Source organism: Mobula birostris, chromosome 17, assembly GCF_030028105.1.
Source record: "Mobula birostris isolate sMobBir1 chromosome 17, sMobBir1.hap1, whole genome shotgun sequence".
NCBI classification, from domain to species: Eukaryota; Metazoa; Chordata; class Chondrichthyes; order Myliobatiformes; family Myliobatidae; genus Mobula; species Mobula birostris.
In genome coordinates, this window is record NC_092386.1 from 22,786,712 (window position 1) to 22,814,626 (window position 27,915).

The 27,915-nt window shown below is 39.3% G+C and overlaps 1 protein-coding gene across 2 annotated transcripts in view; it reads left to right on the forward strand.

The window, feature by feature from the left end:
- man2a1 (mannosidase, alpha, class 2A, member 1) overlaps positions 1-27,915 on the forward strand; it is a 117,976-nt gene that overhangs the window by 39,397 nt on the left and 50,664 nt on the right. For both annotated transcript variants that reach the window (XM_072281378.1, XM_072281377.1), the window contains exons 8-12: positions 550-727; positions 12,487-12,683; positions 16,363-16,548; positions 21,596-21,710; positions 22,592-22,659. In XM_072281378.1, the coding sequence (XP_072137479.1) occupies positions 550-727; positions 12,487-12,683; positions 16,363-16,548; positions 21,596-21,710; positions 22,592-22,659 (744 nt within the window). The remainder of the gene's footprint in view (positions 1-549; positions 728-12,486; positions 12,684-16,362; positions 16,549-21,595; positions 21,711-22,591; positions 22,660-27,915) is intronic.

A 27,915-nucleotide genomic window follows, 5' to 3' on the forward strand; every position in this document is an offset into this window, starting at 1 on the left:
CTCAACCCCTCTCTCTCTCTCCCTCAACCCTCTCTCTCTCTCTCCCTCAACCCCCCTCTCTCCCTCCCTCAACCCCCCTCTCCCTCAACCCCTTCTCTCTGTCTCTCTCTCCCTCAACCCCTGCTCCCTCTCCCCCTCCCCTCCCCCTCTTGCTCCCTCTCCCCTCTCTCTCTTACTCGCACGCTCCCCCGTCTGTCTGTCTGTCTCTCTCTCTCTCTCCCCCTCACTGTCTCTCTCTCCCTCCCTCCCACCCACCACTCTGCTCTCCTATCCACCTTCCATCCCTTCCACTTTCTGATATCTCCCCTCATTCCTATTCTTCATTAAAAACAGGTGATTATTCAGCTCATTTTTGTTTGAGGTATTTTCCTGTGTGAGTACTCATCGGTGCAATGATGCTCTGTACCGTAAAAAGAAATTTGTTGTAAACTATAAGGTGCTAAGTATTCAGTGGTTGCTTCCTTTGTATTTTTGCTGCAAGACTAAATATAATTCTATTGCTTTAACTATTAATATATCAAATGTCTTAATTTTGTTTTGTTTTTGAAGAGCCAACCTCCTCTTAGATCAATATAGGAAAAAGTCCAAACTTTTCCGCACCAAAGTGCTCTTGGCTCCTCTGGGGGATGATTTTCGCTATGATCAATTGTCAGAATGGGACCAACAGTTTCAAAATTATCAGAAGCTGTTTGATTATATGAATTCTCATCCAGAGCTCCATGTTAAGGTATGTTAAATCCTAGAAAGCAATACATATTAACTACAGTTATGCAACATGCACAGTTGTCTTTTGCGCTTTGGTTATTTGTCTGTCCTGCTGGGTGTTGTCTTTCATTTACTCATTTGTGTTTCTTGTATTTGCTGTGATTGCCCACAAGAAAATTAATCTCAGGGTTGTACACATATGTATTTTGATAATAAATTTACTTTGAACATTGTTCTAAGACTAAGATGACTTTGTTGACTCAGATAGCTGAACTAGTAACTATATATGCTCAAGGAGAATCTTAAACAATGTTTATAAAAAGCCATACTACAAAGTTGAGAGATAAACTATAATGAGAAAATGTGAATACATCAGAAATTGGTTGTTATCATTAATTCTTTAGACTTCCGTTTAACATTTTGAAAGTCGTCCTGGTATGAAGTGGATATGTGGAATCAACACATCAAGGCATTAAACAGCTCACTTGTCAGTTATTTTCTTCTTATCTTTATAGCCCCAGGTCTAAGAACTTGCTTGTACAAGAAATGGGATAATAATTTGAAGTCAGGCATTTTCTTTTTTTGACTGCTCGTTAATAAAGGAGTTTCCTACAGTGAGATCTATTCCTTTTCTTCCACTCCCATAATGACAGCTTCAATGACAGTTGAGGCAGGCTATTATTTACATTTTTAAGGAGTTGTATCAGCCATTGTTAGGGTAATACCCAAGTTGCCTTATTAGCATTTCTAGTGAATCCATTCTACTGCCTGAGCTGGGCTTCCAAAAGTGAATGAGTACCTGTGAAAAAGAAAAGCCTTTTTATGCTTACCTTTATTCAGCAATCAGGTCAGTAATTTAATCCCCCAATTAACTGTTTTATATTCATAATTTTATCTTTTGCTTTTAAAATACCTTAAATTAAATTTCCATGGGTTGCGTGGATCTCTGAGGTAAATAGATTTAGCTCTCTAAACAAAAGAAAATCTGCAGATGCTGGAAATCCAGGCGGCAACAACACAAAATGCTGGAGGAACTCAGCAGGCCAGAGAGCATGTATGGCTGTAGTGTATTTTTTAAACCCTTTCATCTGGGTCTGTTGCAAAATATATGCTTATTGAATAAACTATTGCAGGTTCTAGGAATCAGTATATGATTTTTTTGTTTCTACTGTACTTACCTTTGAAAAAAGTTATGCAAGTTATCATTTGTGAGATGAAAACATGTTCATAAATTTTGTGCCGAAAGTGAAACTGGATGTGAGGTAGCTTTGTTTATCCCCAGAAGGGAAGTGTAGAAATGAGGTTAAGGAATGTTAATAATAGTTGTTGAAATTTATTGTATAGTTTCCAATGAGAGGGGATCATCCGACAACATCAGCTGGCATAAGGATCACAAAAAGAAGAGGGGCAGTTACCAATTTGATATACCTGGTGAAGCAGAACTAGAGTTTGATAGATGAGATAAGTTTAGAAGGGGCATAAGGGAAAATAGAAATATTTTTCTGAAATGTTAACTTTGTTTTTCTGATCAGAGAAGATGACTAAGTACTTACAGCATTTTCTGTATCATATAACAATTTCAAAACCTTTGTTATTCTTTGTTATTGCGATGTTATGTTGAGTTTCTGTTGTTTGAGACTGGGTATTAGTTTAAGTGGACCATAAGTAATTGGGGTTTATGAGGTATTCAATTAAGCTGGAGAGTCAAATACGTAATAAGGAGGAAACTGGGAAGCAAAAACAAATTCAGAATTTTAATTGAGCAAGGCGCTAAAAAACAAATTGCTGGAGAAATCCTGCAGGTCCAGCAGCATCCGTGGGAAGAAATAGACAGTCAGAGTTCAGACCCTTCATATGGTCTGAAAGAGTAAAGGGGAGATAGACATTATAAATGGGTGGGGGGAAGTAGTGGGTCAAGAGCTGGCAAAGGACAGGCGATTGGCAGATGGAAGAGGGGTGGAAATAGTGACAGAGGCTGGGAGATGATGAGTGAAAACAACAAAGGGTTGCAGATGTTGGAATCTGATGGGAAAGGAAGGGCAGTCAGGATGGCAGAAGGGAGCGTTGAAGATGTGGCCCATTGGAAGGAGAGTGTGGGTGATAGGCAGGTGAAGTGGTGGAGAGGGGAAGAAAATGAGTATACAGGCTGGGGGGAGGGGACACCAGTGCAGGAGGAACTAGGTATAACAAAAAGAGAGTGGAAAAGGGATGGGAGGGAGCAGGTACCTAAAATTTAAAAATGTTAATTTGTTTGTTTGTAGATTACCCATTAGTACAGTGGCAGCATAATAGTATTACAGCTCGGGTATTCTGGGTTGGGAGTTCAATTCTGGTACTGTCTGTAAGAAGTTTGTACATTCTCCCCGTGAATGTGTGGATTTCCTCCAGGTCCAGTGACATAATGGTTAGTAGGTTATTGGTCATTATAAATTGTCCTGTAATTAGGCTAGTGTTAAATAGGTGGGTTGCGGGGCAATGCAGCTTGTTGGGCTGGAAGGTGAAACAGCGTGTACTTTTTGCAGTCTAGGGCACTGTGTTCAATGTTGGCAATGTGGTCTTTGCTACGTTGGAGAACGATACACAGATTGGGTGAGATCTTTGCAGAGTACATGTATTCAGTTCACAATAATGACCCTGAGCTTCCTATTGCTTACTACTTTAATTCTTCATCAAGCTCCCACTCTGACCTATAGCTCTGAGGCTGCCTGCATTGATATGTTGAGCGCCAAGGCAAGCTGGGGAACAGCACTTCATCTTCCATCTGGACATGTAGTAGCCTTCTGGGTTCGTGTAACTTTATTTATCTATCTGTATTAACTACCCATCTATGATATTGGCTCAATCAATTTTTTTTTCCTCTTTTTATCCCCTCCAAGAATGGAAGACGGGGCAGCCTGATCTCTCTGGCATGTCTTCCTGCTCTACATTTTGCAATTCCTACTGCCTTTTGTCTATGATTTAAAAACCATACTATTGGGAGTACTCATTACTTTAGGCCATGGGATGCAGCCTGATGTGTTGAATATTTCCAGAATTTTATATTTTGTTTTAGATTTCTAGCACCTGGAGTTTATATTTCATTTTAATTATTTTGTCCATGTTCTTTGATGTATGTTCTCACCCTCTTAACTGCTCCCATTCACCTATTTACCAGATAACCTTGTTTGCAGCTTATTCCCATGGTCATTCAGTTTCACCCCATCAGATATATCTCCCTACTCCCACCTGTCCTGCATCTGAATAAACTTTTTACCTCCTTCCAAGTTCCAATGAAGGGTCTTCAACCAGAAACATTAATTCTGTTTCTCTTTCCAAAGATGTAATATAACTTACTGAGTACTTCCGGCATTTTAAAAAATTTTAGATTTCCAGCATCTTCGGGTTTTTCAGTTTTGGAGTCACTGGGTGACGCAGTAAAGGAACAGGCCATTCAGCCCAACTTATTCATGCAGACCAAGTTCTCTAACTGAGTTCAATTTTCCTGTATTTATCTCATATCAACTTTATAAACCTTTCCTATCTAAATATATTTTAAACATTATAATTAGATCTGCCTCTGGCAACTTGTTCCATATGCCCACCACTCTCTGAGTGAAAAGATTACTCTCCGGTCCCTTCTAAGTTTTTCCTGTCTTACCTTAAACCTAAGCTGTCTAGTTTTACAGTTCCCTACCCTAGGAAAAATACTGTAATCGTTCACCTTATATATGCCCCTCAAGATTTGATGTATGTCTGTGAGGCATCTTCAGTCTCCTACTCTCCAAGGAAAAAAGTTTCAGCCTATTCGACATCTCCTTCTAATAAGCTCTTCAGCCAATAACATCCTGTAAATCTATCCTGCATCATTTCCAGCTTATTAACATCCTTCCTATAGCTCGATGACCAGGATTGCACACAGTGCTCTGTGTTGTGCACTAAGGACTTGTACAGTTGTAAAATGATACTGACTAATGAATGCAGATGTGCCAAATTCTGTCTACCTGCGGCTCCACTTTCAGTGAACTATGTACCTGTACTCTTCGGCCTCTCTGGTCTACAGTATCTCCAGGGCCCTCCTCCCTATACTTTGTACCAAAGTACACCACCTTGCACTTGTCTGAGTTAATTCCATCTGATATTCTTTGGCCCACTTCCACGATTGATCTAGATCCCATTGTTATCTTAGATTATCTCTCACAGTCCACTGTACGCTCTGATGTCATTTGCAAATTTACTAATCATGCCAACCACATTCTTATTCAAATCAGTAACATAGATGACAAACAACAATGTCCCATCACCAACCCTTAAAGCACACCACTGGTCACAGGCTTACAAATTTGAAATCAACCCTCCCTTACCACCCTCCGACGACTTCCACCAAGGTAATTTTGTATCCTGAAGAAGGGTCTCTGCCTGAAACGTCAACTGTTTACTCTTTTCCACAGATGCTGGCTGACCTGTTGAGTTCCTCCACCATTTTGTGTGTGTTGCTTTGGATTTCCAAACTGCAGACTTCCTCATATTTGTAATTTTGTATCCAATTGTCCAGCTCAGCCTGGATCCTGTGTGATCTAATCTTCCAAGCTATCATAGCATGCAGGTCCTTTTAAAAGTCATGTGGATAATGCCATTAGCCTGCCTTCCATCAATCCTCTTCCTTATCTGTTTGAAAAAAAACAATGGAATTCATGAGATATGATTTCTCATGCACAAATCCATGATGACTATCCCTAATTAATTCTCACGTTGCCAAATGTTGCTAGATCCTGTCCCTAAGAATACCCTCCAGTAATTTTCTCACTACTAATATCATGCTGACCAGTCAATAGCTTGTCCTTGCAGTTCTTTTTTTAATAAAAAGACAAAATTTTCCACCCTCCATTCGTTAGGTATCTCATTCTGTTTCAATTTTTAATTCACAGTTTAAAAATACATAAATAATTACATGCAAACTGAAATATCACCATGTCTTAAAATTATTTATTTGAAATATTAGTATTCCCTTTGTGTGGTTCAGTGATGAGCTCTGTCTCACAGCACTGGACATCTAGGTTCAATCCGGGCTTTGTCCGTGTGGAGTTTGCACATTCTCTCTGTTACCACATGACTTTTCTCTATATGTTACAGTTTCTTTCCACATTCCAAAGATATGCAGGTTGGTAAGTTAATTGTCCAAAGGATCAGTGTACATGAGGGGTTGATGACCTTCCCTCTACAGTCCTGATGAAGGGTTCCGGCCCGAAACGTCGACCGATCTTTTCCATGGATGCTGCCTGACCTGTTGAGTTCCTCCAGCGTGTTATGAGGGGTTGATAGTTAGTGCAGAGAGAACTATTTTCTAGCTAAGACATTATAACTCCTTATATTTTGAATTTCTGTGCATTTTACTGGCTAGAAAGATTTATTATTCATCCATAAATTCCCCTAAAGGGAGTTGGTGAGCTATTTTTAAAAAACACACACACTGCCATCTTTGCTGAAGGCAGTTGTACAATGTTTTTTCTTGTTTCTTTTTCTGTTTGATCCTAAATGATTAATCCTCATAGTCCTTCACTTTATATCCTTATGTTGGTATCTTAATTAATTTAAAGCTCAGCAAGGTATTGAGCCTTTCTTCTATTAACTATGCCTTTGTGTCTTTGCTTTGCCTTAGTCTTCATCCCAGGCAATGGCACTTTCTCTGGTCTGTGATTTTCCAACACCAGCATGACATCAACTTTTTCTAATTGTTCATTTAACTTGTGAATTGAAACTTCTTTTAAAGTCATAAATCCATTATACATAGGAGCAGAATTAGGCCACTGGGTCCATCGGGTCTGCTTCGCCATCCCATCATGAAAGGTTTTTTGTCGCTCTCAACCCCATTCTCCTGCCTTCTCCTTGTAGCCTTTAACAACCTGACAAACCAAGACCCTATCAATCTCCACTCTAAATATACTCAATAAAGTGGCCATCCATGACAATTAGTTCTATGGATTCGTCACACTCTGGCTAGAGAAAGTCCTTTTTATCTCTGTTCTAAATGGATGCCCTTCTGGTCCTAGACAAACCCACAAAAGGAAAGATCCTCTCTTTAGCCACTTTAAATCTTTTAATATTCATTAGGTTTCAATGAGATGCCCCTGCATTCTTCTAAACTCCAGTGAGTACAGGCCCTCATATATTAACCCTTTCATTCCTGGAATCATTCTTGTGAACCTTTTCTGGACCCTCACCAATACCAGCATATCTTTTATTATGTGCGGTCTGACCAAATGCCTTATAAAGCATCAGAATCACATCCTTGTTCTAATATTCTAGTCCTCTTGAAATGAATGCTAACATTGCATTTGCCTTCCTTACCACTGACTCAACCTGAAAGTTAACCTTTAGGGAATCCTGCACAAGGACTCCCAAGTCCCTTTGCACCTCTGATTTTTGAAATTTTCTCCCCATTCAGACAATAGTTTTCACCTTTATTCCTTCTTCCAAGGCGTATGACCATACACTTTTCCACACTATATTTCATATGCCACTTCTTTGCCCATTCTATCAATCTGTCCAAGTCCTTCTGCAGATTCCCTGCTTTCTCAACACTACTTGCCTCTCCAGCTACCTTTGCATCACCTGCAAACTTTGCACAAAGCTATCAATGCTGTCAACCAAATCATTGACATATAATGTGAGAAGAAGCGAAATCGATACCAACCACTGTGGAACACCACAAGTCACTGGCAGCCAACTAGAATATGCCCCTTTTATTCCAGCTCTTTGCCTCATGCCAGTTAGCTAATCTTCTATCCATACTAATGTCTTTTCCTGTAATGTCGTGTAAGCAGCCTCGTGTGGCAAACACGAGGAAATCTGCAGATGCTGGAATTTCAAACAACACACATCAAAGTTGCTGGTGAACGCAGCAGGCCAGGCAGCATCTCTAGGAAGAGGTACAGTCGACGTTTCGGGCCGAGACCCTTCGTCAGGACTAACTGAAAGAAGAGCTAGTAAGAGATTTGGGAGGGGGAGGGGGAGATCCAAAATGAATAATGAATAAATAAATAATGGATGGCATTAGTGGAAGCCCCACCTCCCCCTCGTACCCCATCTGTTAGTTATTTATTTATATACACATATTCTCTCTCTCTCTCTCTCTCTCTCTCCTTTTTCTCCCTCTGTCCCTCTCACTATACCCCTTGCCCATCCTCTGGCCTTCCCCCCTCCCCCTTTTCTTTCTCCCTAGGCCTCTTGTCCCATGATCCTCTTATATCCCTTTTGCCAATCAACTGTCCAGCTCTTGGTTCCATCCCTCCCCTCCTGTCTTCTATCATTTCAGATCTCCCCCTCCCCCTTTCAAATCTCTTACTAGCTCTTCTTTCTGTTAGTCCTGAGGAAGGGTCTCGGCCAGAAACATCGACTGTACCTCATCCTAGAGATGCTGCCTGGTCTGCTGTGTTCACCAGCAACTTTTATGTGTCATGTGTGGCAACTTGCCTAAGACCTTCTGAAAATCCAAGTAAACAACATCCATTGACTTTCCTTGTCTATTCTGTGTGTTATTTTCTCAAAGATTTCCAGCAGATTTGTCAACCAATATTTCCACTTAAGGAACCCATGCTGACTTTGGCCTACTTTATTGTGTGTCTCCTAGTACTCCCAAACCTCATCCTTAATAATGGACTCCAATATCTTCCCAACCACTGAAGTCAGGCTAACTGAACTATAATTTCCATTCTTCTACCTTCTTCCCTTCTTAAAGATTAGAGTGACATTTGCAGTTTTTCAGTCCATCAGAACCGTTGCAGAATCTAGTGATTATTGAAAGATCATTATTCATGCCTCCACAGTCTCTTCAGCTACCTGTTTTGGAACCTTGGGTGTAGTCCATCTGGTTCAAGTGACTTATCTACCTTCAGACCTTTCAGCTTTCCAAACACTTTCTCCTTAACAATAGACTCATTTTTGCCCTTGTCACTATTAAATTTCTAGCATACTGCTAGAGTCTTCCACAATAAAGACTGATGCAAAATACTTGTTAAGTTTGTCTGCAATTTCTATGACCCCATTACTACCTCTACAGTGTTATTTTCCAGCAGACCAATATTCACTCTCGCCTAGCTTTACCTCTTCATATATCTGAGCAAACTTATGGTATTCTCTTTGATGTTATTGGTTAGCTTACCTTCATATTTCATCTTTTGTCACCTTTTTGTTTTTTTAGTTGTCTTCTGTTGCTTTTTAAAAGCCATCCAATCCTCTAACTTTCTGCCAATTTTGCTTTATTATTTGCTCTCTTTTGCTTTTATGCTGTCTTTGACTTCCCTTGTCACCCATGGTTGCCTCATCCTCCCTTTAGAATTCTTCTTTATCTTTGGAATGTATCTATCCTGCATCTTCTGAATTGTTCCCAGAAACTCCAGACATTTCTGTTCTGTCGTCATCCCTGCTAGTGTCCCTTTCTAATCAACTTTGACCAGCTCCTCTCTCATGCCGCTGTAATTTCCTTTACCCTAGTGGAATACTGATACATCTGACTTTATCATCTCCCTTTCAAACTGCAGGGTGAATTTTATCATATTATGATCACTGCTTCCTAAGAGTTCCTTCACCTAAAGCTCCCAAATCAAAACTGGTTAATTATACAACTGCCAATCCATAATTTCCTTTCCCTTTGTGGACTGACGCACAAGCTGCTCTAAAAAACCTATCTCAAGTGCATTCTACAAATTCCTCTCTTGAGATCCAGCGCAACCTAATTTTCCCAATCTAGCTGCTTATTAAAATCTCAATGACTATTGTAAAAGCCCTTATTTATTTCCCATTGAAATTTATATTCCACATCCTGGCAAGTGTTTCTGGGACTGTATATAACTCTCATCAAGGCCTTTTTACTCTTGCAGTTTCTTAACTCTACCCCCAAGATATTATACATTCTAATCCTATGTCACTTATTTCTAAGGATTTGATTTTGTTTTTTTACCAACATAGCCACCCTGCCTTGCCTGCCTGTTCTTTCGATACAAGATGTATCCTTGGATGTTAAGCTCCCAATTATGATCTTCTTTCACCCATGACTTAGTAATGCCTACAACATCATGTCTGTTAATCTCGAACTACTCTGCAAGATCATCTACTTTATTCCATATACTGTGTACATTCAAATATAACACTTGCAGTCCTGTATTCATCACCCTTTTTGATTTTACTCCATGTTACATTTCAACTCATTCCACTGACTGCCATTTTGCCCTATTATCTGTCTGTCCTCCCTCATAGTCTCACTACACATTGAATTGACTTGTATCCCAATTGCCCCATCTTCAGCCCCATTCCCCTGCCAGCGTTAGTAAAGTTCCCGACATATCTGGTGATATTTAACCTGATTCTGATTCTATACAGCACAAGGCACATATAGTTCATATAAGATAGCAAGCACAGATTAGATAGCAGTAAAATACAGTCACAGAAAAAAAAGCTCAAGTCCCTGAGTCCATGAATGTTGCAGCAGTCTGCAGTTGCACACGTTATAGCTAGTCTTCTGTGAAGTGAACAGTGGGGCAGCACTGACTCTAACATGGACACAATGCCACACCACCTCTGGCAGTCTGGTGGAGTGCCCAACTCCAATGCTACCCCCAGGCAGCTGTAAATAGATAATACAGGTTTCCCCCGCCATCCGAAGGTAGAGCGTTCCTATGAAACGGTTCGTAAGCTGGAATGTCGTAAAGCGAAGAAGCAATTACCATTTATTTATATGGAAAAAATTTTGTGAGCGTTCACAGACCCAAAAATAACCTACCAAATCATGCCAAATAACACATAAAACCTAAAATAAAAGCAGGAATGATATGATAAATACACAGCCTATATAAAGTAGAAATACTTTTCCACAATCATTGCTTGCACTGTTCTCTGTAGCGAAAATCTCATGCAAGCGCTCGTGGCAGAAACACAGTGCAAGTGCTTTCGGCAGAAGATCTCATGCAAGCGCTGTCGGCAGAAAATCTCATGCAAGCGCTTTCGGCAAAACCACTCTCTCCAGTAACCTTTAAGCTATGAAGCTGCCAAATCATACCAAATAACACATAAAAATACACAGCCTATATAAAGTAGAAATAATGTATGTACAGTGTAGTATCACTTACGGGAATCGGGAAGACAGCGCAGAGCACATTGATGATGGTGTGTTAGGCTGAGTTGTCGGAGGTTGGTGTGGTGTGGTGGTCCCCATCCTCCCGGCCGCTGACCGATACCGATTCACGGAGAATGCAGCGGTAGCCAGGAGGTATACAGCACATCTTTAAGAAAAAAAGCTGAAATAAACATGCTAATTAATTAGGTACTGTCCGGCACATAATTAATTAGCATGTTTATTTCAGCTTTTTTTCTTAAACATGTGCTGTGTGCCTCCCGGCTACTGCTGCATTCTCCGCGAATCGGTATCTGTCCGCGGCCTGGGGGTTGGGGTGGTGGGACACTGGGATGTCATCTCATCGTCGTCTGTTTCCATTAAGACAGGCAGCTCATCTTCTCCTATGACTGCCCACCTCGATGTCGAAGATCGAGGTTCGTCGTCTGCTGTGGCTCACGTGGAAGGCTTGAAAAACGACAGTACTGTATGCTTGACTGCTGAGCATCGCACATTTTTCTATCATACAGTTCTTTGTAAACCATCTTGCAAATATGCCCTAAACCAAAGTACCCTTTCAAAATTAAAGTCGTACTTTATCATTGCAGTGAAAATCTCACGCAGTTGCTTCACATTCAGTTCCTGGACAACTTCATTTTCGCTACTGCATTTGGTTTCGATTGTTATCCTTTCCTCTTCCAATTGCATCAACTCTTCATCTATCAGTTCTTGGTCATAGGATGCCAAAATCTCTTCAACATCATCTTCGTCAACTTCCACAAGCCAAACTCACTTTGACCTTACTTCGTTCACCACAATCAAAATGCTTAATTATGTCTAGTTTTACGCTAAGTGTACCACCCTTACGAGCTCTTTTAGGCTTTTCTGATACCTTAGAACTCATCTTGCTAACGGCTGCTCACAGGCATGTGTTTAAGCAATGCCGGCTAGAATGCCATTCTGAATCTGGGGGAGAGCGGCTGCTCAGGGCACGCGCTGATTTTTTTTTCGTGCGCTGCTTTTTCTATGCGCTGCCTTTTTTCATAACAATGAAAATACCTTCTGTTGGCGAAAACAGGGAACTAATGAAGGTCTTTCGTAACAGTGAGGTTTCATGATGCGAACGTTTGAAAAGCGGGGGACACCTGTACTGCAATTTGAGGCTGTGTCTTCCTTACGACCAAAGCCATCCAGCCTCACCGTTCGCCATTAAACCAATGAATTGGACTTGCAACATTCCACACACCAATGTCCAACAGGGTCTTGTGGTCTCAAGAAAAGGGACTAAGACAATTACTTGCTGTTAGACTGCACACCTCCTTTGCGCACTGACACCTCTCTGTTGTAGGCAGCACCACGGTCCTCACCAAGTCCAGTGCCTTCAGGTTCTCCACCAACGAGCAACTCACCGATTGGTTAGATCTGCTATATTTTAAGTTCTTAATGTCCAGCTGGATCTTGCAATCGCAAAAAAAAAATTTGAAAAAAGACAATTACGCCTTTGTAGAGCCTGTAGAAGGTGCTACATCTGAGTGCATTATGATATAATCAGTAGTTGTGTATACCTGTATACTAAAATTAACTGAAGTGATCAGTTGAAGCTCAGAAAAAGCATTTTTGGTTCATATATATAAATATACATTAAAGACATTTCTTGAATTTGCTAATTGAATGTTGAGTTTGATCTTTGTTTCTAGGCTCAGTTTGGAACATTGTCAGACTACTTTGATGCTCTCAGTAAAACTGCTGGTTCAGGAAATTCACCATCACCATTTCCTGTATTGAGTGGAGACTTTTTTACCTATGCTGACCGAGATGATCATTATTGGAGTGGATGTTTTACCTCCCGACCTTTCTATAAGCGACTGGACAGAGTTTTAGAATCGCATTTGAGGTAAATTAATCCAAAATTTGTTAAGCAGTTATGAACTGTGTTTCTATGCAGTTTACTTTGATTTTGCTCTTCTCTCTGGAATTGACGACAATATGACTGGTTGGGTGATCATTAAATGTTTTGTGAGTATGCAGATGCTATATGGGGACTGATTAGAGTGATATGATTGATGTTTTAGCTCTATATCCTTAGCTAATTTTCTCTCTTTGAATCACCACCTTTTGTTGGGGTTCTATTGCATTATATTCTTTGCAATTTTCTATACTTTTAGCTGATATTTTGTAAGAAATATATTGAGCTTAGTGTACCAGAAGGTCACAGACAGATTGGTCAGAATGGAAGCAAGATGGATAATTAAAGAGGCAGGCGATGGATAGTTTGGAGTCAGCCCTGAACATATAAAACAATTGAAGGAAAAGGAAAGGAAAGTGGTTGTATAGAGACCTTGCCAGCTATAAAATGACAGTGATTAGTTATTTTCTGACAAAGGAAGAGAGAGATCCATATACCAGTACATGTAGTTAGGCATGGATCTCAAGATGAGACACAAATAATGCTTTGTGTTACATGTCTACACGTGTCAGAAACTGAATGTGTCTGAATTGTAAAACTGGAATTTCAATTGAAATCCACATGATATCAGCATTGATCTTGAGGAAAAAGGTGGTGTTATTAGAAATGATCATTAGAAAGAAAAAAAAACATTAACGGTAATAGTATCTTGGTGAATAAATCCTCTGGAATAAAATACATCCGAGTGAAGCAAGAAAAGCAGTACATCCAATTTGATGATTTTCCCATGCTGTCTGCTGCATGCTTGGTGTTGGAGTACTGGAAGGCTGCTTATAGACAATTGCTTAAAGATGCAGAAAGGGATATACTCATCTAACTGTAGGGCAGACAGCTTGATGTCAGTGGTGCACAAATCAGCCATTAAAGAGGCATTAATTCGGGATGGTCAGCATATATTTGTAATTGGACTCATGTCTAGCCAACTATGATAGGAGATTGGTTAAATATTAGGTAAACTCCATTATATAGGCCTCCAATCGTCAGTGGGAATTAGAGGAGCAGATGTAAGTCAAGTAAGTGGGCAAGAAATTGGTAGGAGTATAATTGGGGAAAGTATAAGTTCATCACAACATTTATATTTTTTTCAATTGATACACAAAGTTGCAATATGGACTGTTATTAGAAATGCAACCCCAACCTCCTCGATGTCAAAGGATATTCCTTATCCAAGCCAGTATATTACTACCAATCTTCTGTGCTTTTATCTTGTGCAGTGGCCTTTTATATAGGATCTTACCAAATAACATTTAAGAATCCACTGTACTGCATCCATTGATTTCCTTGCATCTACCCTGTTCAGTTACATCCTCAAAGACATATAGCAATTTTGTCAAACATAAATTTCCTTTCATAAATATATGCAAATGCTGCTTGTTTGTCTCGTAATTTTCTAAATGATATGCTATTACCTCCTCAATAATGCATTTTCCCAATAGCATAAGATTGACTAAATTGGCCCAAATTTCTACTTGGTGTCTCCCTCTTTTCTTGAATAACAATATTAAATTTGAGGTTTTCCAATTCTCCGAAATTTCCCCAGAATCCGAGGAATGTTTATGTGATAAAGATAGGTTGAAATTCCTCTCTTCCTATTGCCCCATGATTATCTATTTTTATGACTTCAACCATAAAGACCAATCCAAAAAAATACTTAAAATGCTTGCAGTTTCCCTCTTTCCCATTATTACTTTATCAATTTCATAAAGGACCAACATTAACTTTGTTTACTCTGTTCCATATTTATATTTCAAAGCCATGTTCTTTTATCTGTCATCTAAGTTCTCTCGACCAAGATGAGTGAAATACACTTCTAAGGGAACAGACATTACATATTGGACAAAACAAAGCACTATCTGAGGAAGGAACTTTTCAAACAGCTTGCTTTATATTTGCTGATGTGAATATTTCAATGCATAATAAACATAGCTGATCAAAACAAAATTGATCTGCTTTCTAGAGATGTCATCTTCATTTATAGAGATTGAACAAATGGTTATTTATAATCCCATCTCATGAAACAACATTAATTAATGTTTGAACTCTTAAGGGTAGTGGTTTAACACGAGATAGTCAAGATTAACAAACAAAAAAATCACTACACCCTTCGGTTGAAATACATGCACTCTCATAATTTTTATCAATAATGATGACCACAAAATCTCCACAATAGTTACTGTTATTTATTTATTTTATACTGCGATACAGCCCTTGCGGCCCACCAAGCCATGCCGCCCAGGAACCCACAGATTTAATGCACGGCTAATCACAGGACAATTTACAGTGACCAATTAACCTTCTAACCAGTACACCTTTGGATTATGGGAAGATGCTGGCGCACCTAGAGGAAACACATGCACTTCACAGGAAGGGAAAACAATCTTTTTACAGCAGTCGGTGGAATTGAACTCAGAACTCCAACCCCGATCTATAATAGCATCATGCTAACTGCTGTGCTACTGTGACACCCCAGAAATTGTTGTGAAATCTCATATGAGGGAGGAAATCTGCCATTCTTACTCATTCTGGCCTCTTGTGACTGGACTCATTGATGTGGTTGACACTTAAATATCCTTTGAAATGGCCTCGCAAACCACTCAGTTGCTAATTTGGGCAATCAGTGTTGGTTTTCCAGTAATGTGCTTAATAAATGAATTTTTTTAATATTGCAAAAAGTAGTTCCCATACCAATTCCTCAACCATTTAATTTCAGTACAAATCTAAAGTAGTTTTTTGGTTGAATGTAATTCTATTCAATATATTTACAGTCTCTATTATACAAAGAAATAAATGACAAATGTGAACACCTTCATTTGTAAACAATTTTAATTAAATTATATTTGAAGTGTGCCATCAATATAGTTTTATTTATTTGTAGATTAGTTCAGTCAGAGTCTTAAAGTCTGTTAGTATTGGTTAGATTATGGTTATCAGTAGGATCTACCATAAAACTGATAATCTGCAATCTAGCTATACAGAAATCCAGTCATCTGGCATGTGGCTCACTAGATGATGTGTACCACACTCCCTTTCTATTCACATGTTACGGTGTTCCCTTCAAGTTACCAGGACCTGTTTCCTGCATTCACTTTCAATTTGTTGGGACTTGTGGTTCATGCATTCCCTTCAAATTAATCAGGGCTCAATTTCAATTTTCCTTTTAAACTCTCCAGGATCCCAGTTACAATGCTCCTTTTCAGCTCACTGGGGCCCAATTGCAACTCTGCCTTTTAACCGCTTAGGTTCAGAGGACAAAATTTATTGTAATATATTGTGAAATAGTTAAGTTAGAAGTGCATTAGGGTATTAATAGAATTGCATCTAATAATTCAGAAAATCTGCCAGTCCAACATCACCAAGTTGCTAATTATATAAACTAATTATAGATGAGGATTTCTCTTTATGGGAATAAGCAGTCGATGTTTTGGGCCAAGATTCTTCATCAAGTTCTGATGAAAAGTCTCGCCCCGAAATATTGACTGTTTATTCCTTTCCACAGATGCTGCCTGACCTGCTGTGTTCCTCCAGCATTTTGTGTGTGTTACTCTGGATTTCCAGCATCAGCAGAAACTCTTGTGTTTACAATGTATATTTTGTATTTCCTATATAGGGCTGCAGAAATCCTTTATTCTTTAGCGCTGACAAGTGCTAAGAAATCTAATAAAATGACAGTGTTCCCTTCAGCTGAAGATTATAAGTTGCTGGTAGAAGCACGGCGCAATCTTGGTCTGTTCCAACATCATGATGCAATCACTGGAACAGCTAAAGAGTGGGTTGTTGTGGATTATGGTACCAGGTAAATGTTAGTTTATAGCATTCTTTTTTTAAGTTGCTTTCCTCTACATTCAATTATTTTAAATTTTTATTCATACAATAATTTTATCTGATAAAATTTGATGTATGCCTGATAAACTTGCTATTTATGTACCTAGCATTTTCTGTTTTTGTATTAGGGACGTTGGGTGGGGGGGGGGGTGGAGGGGGGAGGGAGAGAGAGGAAAGGATCATCAAAACATTCTTGGTTGCTCTGTTCTCTTGATCAGAAGTATTTTCACATTTCGTTAATATAATTGCTGCTCACATTTTAAAGCTTGCTGAAGAAAGAGACATTAGTGTTTGTGTATGCTTTGATTTTTTAAACCTGCATTATTGCAGCAGGTACATGCAACTTGAGTAGCCTGTAATTTGATCAGTGTTACCTATATTAGTCTTTCTAATGACAGACCCAGAAACCTGCTGTGAACCTGCTTCCCGACTGATTTAAACAGATCATGCCAGTTTTTTTTCAGAGCTTGAAATGTAAAATCTGCAGACAGCTGAAGAATGAAATTTCAAACACAAAGTGCTGGAAATACATAGCTCATCAGGAAGCATCTGCGGAGAGAGAAGAAAAGTTAATATTTTCAGTTTCATGACCTTTCACATCCTATTATAAGCAGCTAAAAAAATTAGGTCTTGGCAGAAGCACCAAGACCTTGGTTAATTAGGTCTTGGTTAATAAAACTGCTGCTTCACAGTTCTAGCAATCCACATCCAATCCTGACCTCTGGTGCTGTATCTGCTGTTATGCATAATCACCCTGTTACCCCATGGCCTTTTCACTGATGTTCCAGATTTCCTCCATGTCACCATTTTCACTATTTAGGTCTGTAAGGTGCCCCTGAAGTATAGGTGATAGAATCTGGGAGACATTGATGGCAATAAGGAGAGAATAGAAAGCGATTAAGTGTTGTTGGATATGTTGGGCCAAAGGGTTTATGAAATGGGGGTGGAGGTTGGTGTGGAGGCAATAATTTAACATGGAACTGCATTGGAATTTTTTTCCAGAGGATGGTGAATCTCCATAATTCTATACCTTGGGTTGTTATGGAAGCTAAATAATTGGAAATCTTTAAAGAGGAAGTAAATCAGTTTTTGAAAGATGGAGGGCTATGGCATAGAAGAAGAAATAACATCTGAGGCAGATCAGCTCAGATAATATTAAAGCATGGAGCAGGCTTGAGAGGCCAAATTGTCTACTCCTCCTCTAATTTAATTTTTTTTTATGCCCTTCAATCAAATGGATTGCTTTTTCCTTGGATGGGTTTGAGATGACTGAATGTTATTGGAGGTATACTCATTAAGGGAAGTGGAGTATATTCCAACATATTCCTAACTTGCTCCTAATAGATCATGAAAAAGCCTTAGGGATTTGAGCCACTTACTGCATGATACTCAGTCTCTGACCTGTTCTTATAGCCAAAGAATTATGTGCTCTCCACCATCTATCTAGAAATTCCTTTGGTGATATACTGAATCTCCTCGAACACCTAACAAAGCAGAGCAGTTGCCCTCTTTGTGATTGCATCAATGATGGGTCCAGGATATATCCTTGGAGATATTGACACCTAGAAACTTGAAGCTGCTTGCCCTTTCTGCTGTTGACTCCTCAATGAGACTGTGTGTTCTCCCAACTTCCCCTTCCTGAAGTCTGCAATCAATTTTTTGGTCTTGCTAGCATTGAATGTGAGGTTATTTTTGCACACACCACTCTGTCAGCTGATCTATCTCACTCATGTACGCTTCCTTGTTGCTATCTGAGTTTCGACTGACAACAGTGGTTGAATTGGTGAATATATAAATGGTGTTTGAGTTGTGCTTAGCAACACAGTCATGCACTTAGAGAGAGTAGAGCAGTGGGCAAAGCATGCGTTCTTGAGGTACATCTGTGTTGACTGTCAGCAAGGAGGAGATGTTAATTTCAATTCACACTGACTAGACTACCAAAAAGAAGTTGAGGATCCGGTATGAGAGAGAGGTAGAGACGGTGGTTTTTGATGCTTGGTACTAATTATATGATGGTGTTGAACAGTGAACTGTAATTGCTAAACAGCAACCTGATATGTGTTTTGTGGTTGTCTAGATACTCCAAAGGAAAATGGAGAGCCAGTGAGACCTCCTTCCATTTACTGGTTTAATTGTCTACCTAACTGTTACAACTAAATATAGCAGGACTGCAGAGCTTTGATGTGATTACCTGATTGTGGATTCACTTCGTGCAATCTATTACAGACTGTTTTGTTTAGCATACTTGCATTTACCGTCCCGTCTAAGCTGCGCAGGTGCATGTCCACACAATAACTAAAATGCTTCTGCACACATAGCCTTCATTGCCGCGCAGCTGGAATTTTATATTATATGATGTTTTATTAACATGCCATGCAGTTTTCAGGCCGCTTAAGAACTTCCTGCTCGGAGCAATAGTTGGTCCACATAGCTGTAAAATAAAATTAGATGGAATGTTGCTTGTGCTGCATTTTCACCACATTAGTGCCTCATTTTTAGCTATGTCTACTTCTGCCCTTGTTATGCTCATCTGCACTCTTCAGAGTTAATCATAATGGTAGAGTGAGGGGTATATTGAGGCATGGGTACCAATTGTGGTGGAATACACTTTCACTGCTGTGACGATATATAATGCCTCATAGGTGCATAGTTTCAAGTTGCCAGATCAGTTCCAGACGTATCCCATTTAGTGCACAGATGGTGCCACATAACATGACCAAGAGTGTCCTTGATGTGAAGATTTTGTTTACATCATTGTTGTCTTGAAAATTTTAGGCTGCCACAGATAGGTCAGTAAGGATGAGGCTGAGCAGGTTTCTCCTTTGTGCTGGCTAACTCCCCAGCTGCTGCATTCACAGTCTGCTGAACAATTGAACAACTTTTAGAGAGGAACATTGAAGGTAACATTCTGTTACAGTACCAAAACCAGTGCTCCTCCCAACATGGAGGACAGTAAGTGATACTCGCAAGGAGGGTTGCCCTTGTTTCATCTGATAGCATATAACCTCATGGCCTAGATCAATGTTGAGAACTACCAGGTCTGAAACCTTCTACCTCCTGGTGGTTTAAAATTGTTATGAAGGAGATTGGCATGACAAAATAGTAGTATGTTACAATTGAGTGACTTAATCCATTTTATAGGGCAGTTAAGAGTCAAGGAGGATGCTGCAGATTGAATAAGAATGGCTAAGAATATTTGTGTATCAGATAGGCTTTTACAATGACCTGGTAATTTTGTATTTGCTATTACTAAGACGAATTGTATCTTTTAATTGCTGCAATTAATCTTATTGGTAAACTTTCATATATTTAATAAACTCACAAGTTTCTAAAATTCGCCAGTAGCATGAATGCTGTCAATCTGATATACAACATCATCAGTCAAACATCCATCTGGAATAGTTTTTAATCTTCCATTAAGCTCCAAGGCCTCACTTACTGTAGTACTAGCATGTTATCCCAAGTGTCTGGACCAATGTTTATCACTCAGCCTGAATCTCTAAAAATTGATTATCAGTTTATCACTGGTCTTTCTGAAAGCTTGATGTGCACTATTTGGCTGCTGTGTGTCTGACTTTACAACATTTATTTAATTTTCAAGAGCAGTTTAATGGTTATAAAGTGCTTTGGAGCTGTCCTGAAAGGGATGTGCAGGGTGCTTTGTAAGTGCAAGTACACAATCAACACTTGATCACTGACAGTCAACAGGGGCACACCTCAAAGGTGTGTGCTTAGCCCACTGCTCTACTCTTTCTACACCCATAACTGTATGGCTAGGTACAGCTCAAATGCCATCTATGAATTTGCAGACAACACAAGTATTGTTGGCAGAATTTCAGATGATGATGAGGAGGCGTACAGGAGTGAGACAGATCAGCTGGATGAGTGGTGTCATAGCAACAACCTTGCACTCAACATCAGTAAGACCAAGGAATTGATTGTAGACTTCAGAGAGTGTAAGTTGAGGGGACACAGACCAGACCTCATCAAGGGATCAGAAGTGGAAAGGATGAACAGTTTCAAATTCCTGGGTGTCAACATCTCTGAGGATCTATCTGAGGCTGAACATGTTGATGCAATTACAAAGAAGGCACAACAGTGGCTATATTTCATTAAGAGTTTCAGAAAAATTGGTATGTCACCAAAGACACTAGCAAATTTCTACAGATGTACCATTGAGAACTTTCTAAATGGTTGCAACACCGCCTGGTTTGGAGGGGCCACTGCACAGGATCAGGAAAAATTGTAAACTCAGCCAGTTCTGTCTTGGTCACTAGCCTCCCAGCATCCAAGACACCTTTAAAAGATGATGCCTCAAAAAGGCAGTATCCATCATTAAGGACCTCCATCACCCAGGGCATGCCCTCTTCTCATTGCTACCATCAAAGAGGAGGCACAGGAGGCTGAAGACACACGCAATGTTTCAGGAACAGCTTCTTCCCCTCCACCATCAGATTTCTGAATGAACAATGAACCCATGAACACTTCCTCAGTATTTTTCCCCTTTCTTTTGCATTAATTAATTTATTTTTATATGTATTTTTTATTGCAATTTATAGTTTTTATTACTATGTATTGCGATGTACTGCTGCTGCAAAACAATAAATTTCATGACATGTGCCAATGATATTAAACTTGATTTTGATTCTGTCCTTCCTCTTTTCAGGAAGCAAGTAAAGGTTAAATTGCTTTTGTATCAAGTGATTTATCTATCAACATTTTTGAAACAGTAATGTATTTGCAATGACAACTCATAATGGTTCATTAGATACGATATGGGTTCTGAAAATCAAAAATGAAGTGTATCTTGAACACTTAAGTCCCATAATATGCTAATTGCAGCATCAACCATGAAGAACCATAAGAATTGGTTGATTATAATCCATGGTTGAACATGTCTTGAATGTGCACCTAATGAAAATGTATGGTCTGAGAAAGGAGATAACAAGTTTTGATGGTATCTAGTTGCATAAGTAAAGCTACAATATTGTAATGTTCTTAAATGCTTTATTTTACAGACTATTTCACTCAATAATAAACTTGAAAAGAGTGATTGGTGACTCAGCACACTTTTTAATATTAAAAGACAAGGAAAATTACAAATACAACCCTTCAAAACCCTTTCTTCAAATGGTAAGACTTCCTACATTTCAGTGAGTATATAACTATTTTGGCACCTGAATTAAAAATTGTGGGCTGGTACAAGTTTTTTCTTTTAAAACACTGAAAATCACAGATTTCTGGACAACTTGATTTGTTGGGAAAAGAAACCCATCATGTTAACTATATAGAACTATCTTCTGTTCACATTATTTAGAAAGACATTTTTGTGAGTCACCAAAAAAGTCTGTTACTTTGACTTTAAAGAGAAAAAAAAACCTATTATTACTAAAGATAGCCCAACACTCCTTGCACTTGACAACAGAGATCAGTAATTGCTGTATACCAAAAATATAAAATGTACGTACATTTCGCCTGGACATGCACAGGTATTCTTGTCTCTGTATTATAGGGTATTGGTTTTTAGATTACATTTTATGGAATCACTGATTAAAATTAAACAAGGTTTTTACTCAGGAGGGATAGTAAGTTAATGAAGTTACTCTTAGGTCATCGTATACTAATCTTGACTCTTATTTCCTTAAACGGGTTTATCAGAAGTGATGTTTTTAGCCTATACAATATGCTGTTTGCCTATTGACCACAGGCTGATTTTAGATAATTTAAAGTTGCACAATTTCTTGACAGGGATAACAAATGAATTTTTGAAAAATCTGTTGTGAAAAACAGGAAATATAAGGCTTGTATGTATTTAGGATTTCCATTTGGTTTCCAGAACTAGACCCTGAAGGAGGTATAAGTGCAGAAATTGGAAGGTTTTAAGAATATTATGCCTGGAGAATGTTTAGTACTTGCTGACAGTGACTATCACATAGTGAAGATGTTGTTTCAAATAATTTCATTTGTAGACGACAAGCAAACAAGATTTTGTTGAATGGTTTGGTTTCTTTCAGGATGATATCCAAGCTGCACAAGACTACTTACCTGAAAGAACAACTATTGAATTGAGCTTAATACCCAGGTTTGTGATTTACTTTTAAGTGGCTTAAGCTTTCTTGAAAGATTGTTGAAGAGTGATTGTACAGAAGTTGCACAATTGTTTAACTTTCTTATATGCAGAGTGAGTTTAGGAGTTCATGCATTTCAACAAAATGCTTGATTGTCTACTGCAGAACCTTAGAAACATAAGCAGTGGTAAGCCATTTAGCCCTTTGAGTTTGTTTGATCATTCAGCAAGATGCAGTCAATCTACTTTCCTGATCAAACCCCAAGTCTTGATTTCCCTGGATTTCAAAAATCTTTCAGCCAATGAATAGTTGATTAATGATAGTTGAGTTTATTGTGCACCATTCTGCTGGAAGAGAATGTTGCCGAAGTTACATCTGTGCTTTACTGTGAATATGATACAATTAATTGGACTTCTTCCTGTTATTCCACATATTTTAAATTAGTTAATATTCCTGTACAGTTATTTTAGCTCTCATGTCTATTTATATTACTTGGGATGAGCTTCCACATCAATCAGGCTTTGAATTAATAAGTTTGACAGGAAACCACTAAAACAATACGTGACAAGCATAAATCTGCAGTACATGCTGGTGCTGCAAATCTTTATTGCACTTACTCTATTTATGATCTTTATTGTTTCCGTCCTTCACCTCATTGGACAAAACCTGCCAAAGGGAATCTCAGTCATATATAGAATGGACAACATGATTTTCAAACTCAACCATTTCAAGATTCGAGATTGTTTAATGTAATGTAACAGTCAGCATGGCTTTGTGAAGGGCAGATCATGTCTAACAAGCCTGATAGAGTTACTTGAGGAGGTGACCAGGCATATAGGTGAGGGTAGTGCAGTGGGTGTGATCTACACGAATTTTAGTAAGGCATTTGACAAAGCTCCACACGGTAGGCTTATTCAGAAAGTCAGAAGGCATGGGATCCAGGGAAGTTTGGCCAGGTCGATTCAGAACTGGCTTGCCTGCAGAAAGCAGAGGGTTGTGGTGGAGGGAGTACATTCGGATTGGAGACTTGTGACTAGTGGTGTCCCACAAGGATCGGTTCTGGGACCTCTATTTCTCGTGATTTTTATTAATGACTTGGATGTGGGGGTAGAAGGGTGGGTTGGCAAGTTTGCGGATGACAGAAAGGTTGGTGGTGTTGTAGATAGTGTAGAGGATTGTCAAAGATTGCAGAGAGACATTGATAGGATGCAGAAGTGGGCTGAGAGGTGGCAGATGGAGTTCAACCTGGAGAAGTGTGAGGTGGTACACTTTGGAAGGACAAACTCCAAGGCAGAGTACAAAGTAAATGGCAGGATACTTGGTAGTGTGGAGGAGCAGAGGGATCTGGGAGTACATGTCCACAGATCCCTGAAAGTTGCCTCACAGGTAGATAGGGTAGTTAAGAAAGCTTATGGGGTGTTAGCTTTCATAAGTCAAGGGATAGAGTTTAAGAGTCGCGATGTAATGATGCAGCTCTATAAAACTCTGGTTAGGCCACACTTGGAATACTGAACATAGAATAGTACAGCACAGTACAGGCCCTTCGGCCCACAATGTTGTGCCGACCTCAAACCCTGCCTCCTATATAAGCCCCCACCTTAAATTCCTCCATATACCTGTCTAGTAGTCTCTTAAACTTCACTAGTGTATCTGCCTCCACCACTGACTCAGGCAGTGCATTCCACGCACCAACCACTTTCTGAGTAAAAAACCTTCCTCTAATATCCCCCTTGAACTTCCCACCCCTTACCTTAAAGCCATGTCCTCTTGTATTGAGCAGTGGTGCCCTGGGGAAGAGGCGCTGGCTATCCACTCTATCTCCAGAGGAGATTTACCAGGATGCTGCCTGGTTTAGAGAGTATGCATTATGATCAGAGATTAAGGGAGCTAGGGCTTTACTCTTTGGCAAGGAGGAAGATGAGAGGAGACATGATAGAGGAATACAAAATATTAAGAGGAATAGATAGAGTGGACAGCCAGCGCCTCTTCCCCAGGGCAACACTGCTCAGTACAAGAGGACATGGCTTTAAGGTAAGAGGTGGGAAGTTCAAGGGGGATATTAGAGGAAAATTTTTTACTCAGAGAGTGGTTGGTGCGTGAAATGCACTGCCTGAGTCAGTGGTGGAGGCAGGTACACCAGTGAAATTTAAGAGACTACTAGTCAGGTATATGGAGGAATTTAAGGTGGGGGGGGGGGTTATATGGGAGGCAAGGTTTAAGGGTCAGCACGACATTGTGGACTGAAGGGCCTGTACTGTGCTGTACTGTTCCATGTTCTAATTTCCTGCACACAAGCGTAAGGAGAATAAAATAATTGTTACTCTGGATCTGATGCCCCACACAAAAAAACCACAAAAGATAAAGAACACAATAATAATAATAAAACACACAATAAATGTACATGGATTGATTGTATGTTTATAAATTAATGCCAGGCTGTACATAAGGTGACTGACAGGAAGTAATAAAGTAGCGGTGGAGTTAGTGGGTGGAGGTAAGCAGCCTTACTGTTTAGGGAAAGTAATTGTTTTTGCATCTGGTGGTCCTGGCATGGAAACTACATAGCCTCCTCCCTGGTGAGAGTGAGCGAGCAGGGAGTGTGGCTGATATTACTGGCCCTTTTTTGGCACCTTTCTGTATATTTGTCCTTGATGGTGGGTAGGCAGGTACCAGCGCAGATTCTGTACCAAGCAGTGATGCATCTTGTAAGGATGCCTGTAAGGTCAATGAGCCTCTGGTGGCAAAGGAAATGCTTCAAAGATAACATCAAAATCATCTTGAAGAAATTCAACATCATATCTAAAAATTGGGAAGACACTATTCCTGAAGGAAATCTGTTCACAAAGGAACTGTGCTACATGAGAGTGACCTCTGCTATGCTGCAGAGAGCAAGTGGCAGATGAGAAAGGAGAGACTAAACAAGCAAAAGACCCAACCACTATCTACAGCCACCACTTACGCTTTTCCACACGGCACCAGAGTATGTGGCTCCCAGATTGGCATCTACAGCCATTTGGGGACCCACCAGTAGACATCTCCTTAGGAGAACATCTCACTCGACTCAAGTGATCGAGCTGCTACTATTATAAATCTCCTGTGGTCAGTGACAATTGGAAGAGCAGATTCGTGTAGAGATTGCAACCAGTTGTAAACATAATAGGTTAGTAGTAGTGTGAGATTTTAACTTCCCTAATATTGTGTGGGTTAACCATAGTGTGAAATGTTTGGATGAAGTGCAATTTATGCAATATATCAACAAATCTTTTCTTATGGTAAAAGATATGGTCGGATCACAGGTTGTTAATTTGGGCTGAGCAAATTTTGGAGCCATTAGACAGAATCTTTCCATGGTTAATTGGACGAGATTGCAGGGAAAAGAACACTGTCGAGCGGGAGCCCTTTAGAAGTGTAATGTAAAGAGTTCAGGGCTTGCATGTTCCTTTAGGGTGATGAGCAAGACTAGCAGATTTAGGAAACCTGGTTGACAAAATATATTGAGGCTCTATTTAAGGAGAAGAGGGAAGCATACACTGCATAAGCAATTGGGCATGGGTGAATCTTTGATGACTGCAAGTAGTGTACTTGAGAAGTTAGGAGGGCCAAAAGAAGATAAGAGAAAGATCTGACAGACAAGGTGAAACAAAACCCCAAGAGATTCTATAGGTATATTAAGAGCAAAAGAATGATTAAGGACAGAATAATCCCCCTTAAAGATCAAAATGGTTGTCTTTGTGTGGAACCATAGAAAATGGGTGAAAATTTTAATGAATATTTTTCTTCATTTTTACTGTGGGGAAAATGATGAAGGCTAAGGAAATGAGGGATTGAAACACATACAAATTAGCAGGGAAGAGATATTGAAAGCCTTAAAGTTCATTATGGTGGATAAATCCATATAGCCTGACCTGGTGCATTCTCAGATCTTATAGGAAGCTAGAGAAGAAATTGTGAAGGCCCTTGCAGAGGTTTTTGCTTCACTTCTGGCCTGTCGATTTTTGAGACTGTGCTTTTGTAGTTGTAGTTACAATGGTTATGATGTAATGCAAACATTCCCCTGGATTAGAAATGGCTAAAGGATATTTGTAAATGTTTATTTTTAAGTAAAGGATTTTGTTGATTTGGATAGAATATCCTGAGGAAGTGGTAAGTTCAAGGGACTCCTGAACTGCTTGTCTGGTCCTCCTGGTCTGCTCACGTATTTACCTATTCCCTTTCTGCCTGCAAATGCACATGTATGGTGACCACCTTTTGAAATGAGCTGTCCACTTAACACTCAGCCTCACAGATATACCATCATAAAGCCAGATTCTTCTGAAATTTGAATCTGCATCTTTGTCATATTTCAGTTGATAACACCTTTGATGTTTATGGTTGCCCAGGATTCAAGAAGTTTCTTGAATTTCACCAATTGCACTGGATGTGCAATATTTGCAAAGCCATTTGCCCTCTAGGGTGGAATTATTGGCTCATTAAATTAAATATTTTTATATATGTTTTCACAGCATCAACACCAAATTTCCATGGTTATAAATTCCCAAACTTTCTACTCCATTCAATTGCTTTCCATTGAATGAAAATGCCCTGAATGAGAAGTTTTTAAATCAGCAAAATAAGTTTAGTTGGAAGCGAGTTGCAGCCAAATTCCTCAGGTATTGACTGCATGTCAGTTGATAGTATTATCTTCTTTTCAAGTACCCAGGTATAACTGACTGCCTAATTAATAGGTGGGCAAGGGTTTCCAATTGATTCACATTTTGTGGTGGGGGAAATATTTTAAAGTTAATTACAAGGTAATCTTCAGTTACCTTGAGCTCTTATTCAGTTAAATTCTAAAACTGAGAACAAATTTTAAAATGAGAATATTACATCATCAATCCCTATGCTGTTCTGTTGAAGTAGCACTCTCTTTAGCCTACAGTCTTCTTTGTAATATTGCCAGGTTTTCTTTTGCCATCCTGACAGTGTGAATAGGGCCTTGTTTTTGTGTACCAATATTAAGAAGGCATCACTGATGATGGAAGCATTTTTCTGGAGTTAGACTTTTGAACAAACTCCTGACTCAGAGATGAGATACTATCAAAGGAGCTAATGCTTATATACCTGCAAAGGTCAGAGATAACATACTTGATTTCAAAAATTTTTAAAGGGTTGAAGTTTCACCTGACACTGTGATAAACTGGCTGCTTTCTATGTTAAGTGTCTTTTGATAGAAGATCTTACTTTTTAAGCAGGGAAGATATAGTTATTTCAGCTTTTGATATTCTTATTTT